The 9099-nt window shown below is 36.9% G+C and overlaps 1 protein-coding gene across 1 annotated transcript in view; it reads right to left on the bottom strand.

Moving 5' to 3' along the window:
- Positions 1–8880, bottom strand: part of LOC306877400 (DNA-binding protein SATB2-like) — a gene marked incomplete at its 5' end in the record, with an annotated part of 48932 nt that extends 40052 nt beyond the window's left edge. The window contains 3 exon segments of the mRNA XM_079429170.1: positions 7017–7197; positions 8748–8805; positions 8807–8880. Of these exon segments, the coding sequence (XP_079285296.1) occupies positions 7017–7197; positions 8748–8805; positions 8807–8880 (313 nt within the window).
- Between the last annotated feature and the right edge of the window lie 219 nt (positions 8881–9099).

Below are 9099 nucleotides of genomic sequence, written 5' to 3' on the forward strand. Positions count from 1 at the left end.
CAGATACTTGCACGGAACTGAGCAAGAAATCTGACGGATGAAACCGCAAACGGACACAATGGCCATTGTACTTGATGCATTCATTGCCATCAGTGACGCTGAGAGCTTTTCATCTGTTTGCCTGCAAGTCGCACTGTATAACCACCCCTTAAAGTCTTTTATAGGTGTTAGCACTGATGAGTTGTCTTTGTTCCCTCCTTCACTGGGCTTCACAGGTCCAAACCTGCCTGATTTTAATGAGTCTTCTGATCCCAATCAAGACCTTGTCTCAATCGCTTCTCCCATCTCCATGTCAATCTCTCTCCCTCTCTCTCTCTAGCTTTCTGATCCTCCTCCACCCCAGCAAATATTTGATGGGGAGATAAAACCAGCTCCAGTGTGTCTGTCCGTCACTCACGTATGGAGATGGCAGTGGCTATGCAAAGACGGTGTTGTAAAAGTTTTTTCTAGTCAATACACACCTGCTGTAACAAATCAATACAAGCGGAAGAGGTACACTAACAGTTCTGATACACTACTTTGGATACTTTTGCAACAAACTACTGTGATTCAAGGTTTTGGAATTCATGAACTCAAATGCGAGGTGAAAGAGATTGTGTGATTATGCTGGTAAAAGCTCTGTAATTCAGCACCACAAGATCTCATCCAGATTTTGCTGAGCTAATGGCGAGCCGGCTTCATCAAAGCTTTATCAACAGAGAGTGTATTCCTCTATTTCATCAACGGACTGGGAAAAAAATTACTGAATTACTAATTTATTTATTTCTAAATTAAAATGAACCATTTGAAGATTATAAAGCAGAAATGGGACAGTTATTAATAAAAGAATACTGCCACTGTAATTTCAAATTAAATTCATCAGATTAATAACATTAGGTTATTGAAGGGAGAGTTTACCCAAAAATGTATTGTCATTGTTTATTTACCCTCTTCTTTTGTTGAACACAAAAGATGATATATTGAAAATGTCAATGTTGTTGTTTTAATCTTTTTTTATTCTCCACAGAAGGAAAAAAGTCATGCAAGTTTGGAACAACATGAAGGTATGTAAATGATGACAGAGTTATTTAATTTACAGTCATCATAAAAGTGTGATTGGACTTGTTTAATGTCCTCCCAACAGTTCAACATCAATTAGAAATAGAGATAAATGTCTAATCAAGAAGTCTTATCAAGAATAATCAACAAAGTTTATGAAGATTAAAAAAAATGAAAGCAAGATCTTGATTCAAGATTAAGAAATTGCTTACAGTAAGGTGATTAATAGCAGGAAGAACTATGAAATACAGGTTATAGAATTTAAAATAGTACAGCTATTTTATAGCTCTGCTAATAAAAAGCATACATACTGACCAGCCCACTTGACAAATGACACGCAACATGGAACTGAAAGACACACAGCACCTTACATTTCAGTGTTGTACCAATAGGTATTCACAACCAGATACACGGTTCCATTTTTATTTATAATGCTTGCAGCCACACATTACAAACATAACTAATGACTGTTATGTTTAGGAGTAGATGAGAGAAGCCAGACGAGGGAGTGGAACAGAACTCCGATCCCATGAGACTCAAATTTCCAAACTACGACGACCACACTGCAGAGACTCTCTCCTAAGCATGCGATATACGTTTTCTGCAAACCCTCCTCTCCACTCCACATGGCTCTCTTTTCTTTGGCAATGAGAGTGGCCTCTGCCAGTTGTACCACACACAGGAAACTGAGGGCAGTAAACGACACACTGCTGATCTGACTATACTCACACTGTCAGTCAGTATACACAGAGAAGAGAACGATATTGAGAGACGCTGAGAAAAAGAGGCAGAAGGTTAGGAAAAGAGAAGGAGAAATGTTGACTACAAAGATGACATAAAAAGCAATTTCACAAATTAGGTATGGAAAAGACTGTTTGGCAGGACAAGAGTGTCCAATTTCTTGCTCGTTTCCAACTCAGAGTAATAAAAGCCCTTTACCCGACAACAGTTAATAACAACTAATAGGGACACGCATGCAAATGAGTGACGAGATAAAGCCGTGTGTTGTTCGGAACCTAGTGGTATCTTTGTGTTGACAACATGTTAAGGCGTTAACATTATTGACCAGGGAATAGGGCTGTGATACTCATTTATTGCAGGGTTATTAAAGCATCGGCTCAGTCAGGGTACAGATAAAGCAGGTGAAGATGGTTGAGGGATTCGTATTGAAGGCCCCTCAGTGTCTCACAGGTGTGTGCGTTGGGAAGGGAACAATACATAGATAGCAGCTTATCACCCATGAATTTGATGGCAGATCAAACTGTAACCAAGACAGATGATTACACTGGAAATATACATAGTAAGACAAGTTCGATACTGGGACTTCCTTGGATGTATGTGTAAATACACACATTGTGTATGTATATGTATATATATATATATATATATATATATATATATATATATATATATATATATATATATATATATATATATAATCTCCAATGATTATATGAAACTAAATAAACACTTGACATTAAGGCAATGAAACATATACATTAGCAATAAAGTCATGTTATATATGTAACAAGTGTTCATAAGATATTACAAAATTGAGAAAGTGACAAATACAGTTAGCATAATCTGAGTGTTTGCAAATTTACTGGACGTGTGTGGAGAATATGTCGATTCATATACGAAGAGAGGGTTCGCAGATCTTCCGTGAAGCAAGTTTAGTTTGTTAATAAACATTTTAGACAGTAAAAGATAAAGAGTGAGCAGCAGTTTATTATGTTCTCCCTAAATCCCTTGCTCTCTGACTCGCACATAGACAAAAACGGACAAACACAAGTGTACACATACACTCAACACACAGAAACCACAGAGCAGGCTCACTGCTCTGACACTTCTAGGGACCACACATTGACTCACAAAAATCACACATGGTAGACTACACTGAGCAGGGCTATAAAACACACATGAACACACACACACAGAGTCGGTGACTGCGGTCTGGATTTAGGTATGTAGTGTTAAATGGTTTGCTAATATATATATATGAATATATATATATATATATATATATATATATATATATATATATATATATATATAGGAGCTAGCTGTCATGCAGGGAAGTTGTCACAGGGATTAAATCTCAATAAGGTTTTGAGTAAAAAAAAAAAAAAGAGTTACAAAGATGTGTGATTTTTCTAGCAGTGGTTTTATAAGGTTTTAAACACCTAGTTCAGAACCCATCTAAATTAGATTATTTTTGTGAATTCCATCCTCCAAACTAAACTTTCAAATAGCTCTTGAATAAAACCACGCTCGCATATTCAACTAAGAGTCAATAGCCTACATAATGACAGATTTGATGTGAAAGGCTGAACTGTGCCCTCAGGACTACAAGGCTGTAATACATTTCAAGTCGTTATATGTTTAAAAAATAATAAAAACTAAAAATGTTCTTACAATATTAAACACAATATTTATTGGCCAAAACAATAACTTGATATTTGTACAATGTTGGCCTACATTTTACACTTTTGCTGTTTTTAGAATAGTTTTTTTTAAATAATGGTTTTTCTGTTTAAATTTTACTAAAAAAAAATAACTGTTTATTAAACTAAAAAGTTAGTTGATAGGGTGCTTAATATCAGCTTTAACTGTGACAACTTACCCACACAATGAGAAATGAACTGCATGAACAGTATCTTTCCATGTGCAATAACGATCGAAATAATAGCTTTCGTCTCAGCCAAGGCTTGATGTATGCAATCCAGAAACAGACTTTGAAAAATAAATCTACTCTGAGAAACAAATAGCCTACTGAAGAGAAAAAGGTGTAGTTATTTATTTAAATAATAATAATAATAATAGTGTTAAAAAGAATAAATTTGCCAAATTCCAATGTCACCAAATTCGAAGGAATAGCGTTCAAATCCAAGTTAGAAGGCCTTGAGGAGCTATTTGCGGCGAATTAATATTAGGCCTATTTTACAAAGCGAATATTTCTGGTCCAGAGAGCTGGTCGGCCGGTATAGTTTTCCAATCCTGCTAAGACACATAGTATAAAAACAGCAATGACACAAACACCTGTTAACCTCACAAATGTGCATCTGTGAATCACTGCTCAGAACCCATAGGCCGGTTTAATCTGTCAGGGACTATATCTTCCAGCGGAAGAATGACGTTTCAAGTAAGATATCTGCATAATAAATAGGCTAATGCTATGCTGAAATTTCGTCAAATATCAGTATTATGAAGTAGCCTGTTTATAAAAGCAACAAAACTGCTATATTGAAATAGGCTCGTGGAGTTTCTCGCTACGTGAAGGTTATAATTTATTTATTTTTATTTTGCCCATTTCTAGGCACCTATAACTGTACCCACTTTCTATACAGATAAAACGACAAAATAATTAACAGGTATTGTAAGTGTAGACTAAAGTAAAAAGGATCTGGCGCTGAACTCTCCCTGAAGTCCCTGAAGGTATATAGGGCTGGAGAAAACATGCCGTGAATAAATGCTGGATTTGATCCATTCTGATGGGCTCCCCAAAGCGCGAGATGAAAGTATCCTCAGAGGCTTCCATCTATTGCAATATTACTGAGACGTATAGAGCCTCTCTGTTACGGAGACTAATTAACGTTTTGTTTTTCCTTTTGGTCCTGGTTAAGAAAACGTCTCCGCTGGCTATGGGGGCCAAGTTTGTGCAAATGAATAATGGATACATCAATGTAACTTTAAAAAGAAACAGAATGATCTCTACCGCTGATGGCAGCTATATAGCAACCATACCTCCCTCTTGCACAGGCATGATTTTGTGAGTGACTCTTCAAATACATTGCTGTAAAGTTTTAAAGTTATGTATACATAACTCAGAGTTTGAACTGACAGGGGGAAAAATATCGCATGTAATATAATAAAAAATCATGTGCACTCGGCATGTGTTGTTTTAGTTTTTTTTATTTATTTAACTATTTACTTCAGAGTTCAGAGTCTAATAAGAGTACTGGATTGTGGTTCCATTTGCATGTAATGCGATTTCATTTCATAGTGTTTTTTTTTTTTTTTTTTGGCTTCAAGCAAAGACGATTTAGTTAACCTCCATCATCTTGTATTAAAGAGAAATCCACGGGGTCCGTAAGGAAAAGGGCTCACTTTCTTTCACTTCAAAGATGTGTACACTTAAAGAGGAATATTGTGCGTTCTGGAAAAACAGTGACATGAAGTCTTTGACTTTTTACCAAGTATTTCTGCGCCCAAATGATCCAGACTACCTGCTACTTAAGCAGACGCAGATCACAGGTTTATTTCGTCGCATTGCAGTTATGTCTAATTTAGGAAATTTAACTATCTTGAACTTTCAGATGCTTTAATTCTGATTTATTATGTTCTGCATGTCTGTGTAATCTGTTAGATTTTACTCCTAAATTACCGTCTTTATAGAGTTTCCAGACTCACTTAAAATAATAATAATAATAATTAAATAAATGCTAAATGTAATTTAATCGAATTTAATCTGTTTTAATTTAATCGAAACAGAAGAGTGTAACAGTAATTTTCGTTAAATAAAACGATCATAATATCATGCCCGATCTTTTCCTTCAGGTTCCCCTTTTAAAAGCTGCTTCTCCTCATAAAAAACAAACTCAATCAGCAGTTGTTTAACAACTCGAGGTACTTAAAACAAAAAGTACGGGGTTTTACAAAACATAAACCATTAAATATTGTAAAGCTAGCCTACTTTTAATGTGTACTACCACATGTGACAACCTTCTTAAACAACAGAAAAAAAAAACAGCAATGCAATAACAATATTGTTAAACGAAAGAAAAAAAGTTTGTGGGTAAATAAACCATGAGCGTCAATTTCTCAAGGCTGAAAATTATTTGACACATTGAACAGAATAATAGCTTTGTTTTTGTTTTGGTGTTCTTAATTTATTTTACAAAATGATACAACAAACATAACATTTTCGAAATTAAGACGATTCCTCTCATAGCAGAAAAATTAGGCTCTCAAACACACACACACACGACTTGAGGGCGAAGACACCACAGACATAAAAGTCACATACTTAGTGAAGCCAAACTTGAGGCCTAATCTTGGGCCTGGAGTAAAAACAGGATTTCCCCTTAAAAATGCTTTCAGAACGTCTAATAATTTTACATTAGTTTGCTAGCTTTTTTATTTGTAAAACAATGTAATTAGAAAAAAAGCTTAAAATATTTAAAAAAAGATAAATAAAAACGCATCTCCACCTCAAGGGCTCAAAACGCTTTAAACATTCTCGTCAGTAAAAACGTATTAATTCATCAGACAATCTCGACAAACTTATTAAATTAATGGTTTAACTTTAACTGAATATACACATTATGTTATATTCTTCAAAGAAAAGTTAATTGTTAAAAATCCCACACGATCGACAATGCACAAGGTGCATGACTCTGGTGCTCTTGTTCTGAAATTAATTAATGAAACATAATTGCACGATGCTATTATTCGTGTATTGCAATTATTTTTCGTATTAAACTATACAGAAACACATCTTAAATTTTGGGGCTGTTTAATAAAACCTCTGGTGAATAGCCGATTAAAAAATCCAAACGTTCCATTGACAAAAGTCTTCCTCTCGTCCGCTGCGTTTTACTTCTTCAACGTCAGTCATAAGTTTAAGACATAAGTTTTATAACTTAAAGCAACATTATTTACTTTTTAAAAAAGAAAACAACGTGAGAAATGCGCTACACGTGTTTTAAGGAGAAGTAAGCTGTATAAGTGGGAATATGTAAACATCCATGGCCTTCTAAACTGCTTAATGGGCCTACATTTATTTTCTTTATAAAGGCCTCAACGAATTTACCTCTTATCTTCAAACACAACTTTTTTGTTCATCTGTATTCAGAACAGTTTGTTCGGTTTGAAATGCTACTTAGTTCCAAAAGGAACCTGCTGTTACTGTAGCAGTTATCATGAAGGTGGAAAACATCGGATGAAAGAAGACTAAGGTTATTTTCTGTTGCACTTACTGCTTATGGCGTGTCGGTACCTCGGTTGGCCGTTGAGAGGGCTCTGTCCATTGATTAAAAGTATTGAATCCAGGGCTGGGCTTCTCGCTGCCTCGCGGAGGACTGAATACGGTCGGGTTCGGTGTTGGACACTTGGGCTCCGTGCACTGTGCGCTGTGACTGAGCCACTGGAACTGAGAGACTCCGAGCTGAGGGGTACAGGTAGCAGGAGATAGACAGCATGAAGAGAGAGAGAAAGAGAGAGAGAGAGAGAGGACAGTGCACGAGACTGAACACAGCACAGATATCCGAGAAGTTCCGAGAAGCGACCGACGGCAATCTCTCCGGCAGTACAGAATCTTGCTCACCGTTTACCGCGAGTTTGAGTCACGAGTGTCCGTGGCAGAACTGAAAACCTCAGCAGCGGGCGCAAAGACAGCATGAAAATCTGAAAACGTCCATCTATGTTGCTGCATGCACACAAAGAGAACCCAAGCTAAAACTAAAACAGACGTCAAGTATCTGCTTTGTGCGATGCGGACATTACCTACAGCGGCGTAAAATCTCAAGAGCAACAATGTGAGTGTGTCACTTTCAATCTCTCCCTTGCGCGGCGCGCGGACTGACGGAGAGCCGAGAGAGGAGTGGGGAGTGGGAGGAGGACTGGAGAGCAAACGTGGAAGTGTGACAGGCAGGGAGGGAGTGAGGGAGGGACGGGGCTGTCCAAGGTAAGTAATTAATGCATTCCATGTATAAGTTATCAATACAGCGACTTAGCTGAAATTCTGTTTAGCTTCTTAGTTTGACTTCTGTTTTTAACAAACAAACAAACAAAAACAAAAAATATATATATATTTTTTTTTTTTGGTGCGGTCTGTGCATCAGTTTCAACATCAGTTTAGCTATAATTTTACTTCAAACACTAGCTTGCATTTCTATTGAATAGCTGTTTCAGATCAATTGCACACCGGCATCTCTTTTCAATGCATTTTACGCGATGTGAATACATCCCAATGAAGTGACACGGACATCTTGACTGATCTGCACTACAGACGTTAAAGATAAGAACATATAGTAGAAAGTATGCAAAGTGCAATCTTGTGGAGGGGGAAAACTACATGGCTGGATTTGCAGGTTAATGTTAAAACGGATAATGGAAAAATCTTGTTTGGAAATGATGGATGAGGCACTTTCACGTGAACACCGAATACTCCAAATGCAGCTAATTTAGTTTCTGTGTCGAGTTGTTATTGTTTTAACGGAATCACCTTCTAATGGTTGATTTCTCTATCATAGCACATTGGAAGTGACAGACTCATCTTTGGTGGTCCTAAATCGAGAGGACAACTCACAACAGCACAAATGACACAATCTCAACAAGTCGTAAGCTATAAAGACTGAAAATCTTCTAGACTGTGAAACTGTTTGTCATGTGCACTGGAAGCGGTGGTGACCAAGAGAAACGAGCAACACAACACGGGAAAAAAAAAAGAGCATGATGCATGTAGAAACCCAATGTTTTAGGGTCTCTCTGTCTTCATTTGCGTTCACCACATTCACGCTGTCAAATTTGAAAATGAACACTCGTTCTCGACAATATAGTTCCTAAACAGATCCTTCACAAGCGTTTGTTCATTTCTACAACTATGGCCTTGGTTTGGCAGTCTTTATAGCCACATATAAGCTGCATCACATGAAGATTAAAATGCATGCAGACATTCACATTTACAGGCATTATTCATATGTTTATACAAAAAAAAGCTTACCTTTGTGATGGTTTAATGAGAACTCATTAACTGCACAATGGTGTGTGCTGTTGGCTGCTCTGCTGCTTTGAGACACTCTGGGGTGTTTGAGCGAACGCTGGCTGATTCTCCAACCTCATTCGTCACTATTATAATACAAGATAATGATCATGATGATGATGGTGTTGCAGCGTTGCGTGACAGGTAAAATACAAAATGGAATTGTGTTGTTAATAGGGACTAAATAATGCAGTCGACCTATATATTATAGACGTGGAACTTGAAATTCTGGTGTCCGCTGGTCTGAATGAAGCCACACAAAACACATTCAAATATTAGTTGGATGTCACTTCTTAAAC

This window comes from Barbus barbus, assembly GCF_936440315.1.
Source record: "Barbus barbus genome assembly, chromosome: 11".
In the NCBI taxonomy this organism is placed as follows: domain Eukaryota; kingdom Metazoa; phylum Chordata; class Actinopteri; order Cypriniformes; family Cyprinidae; genus Barbus; species Barbus barbus.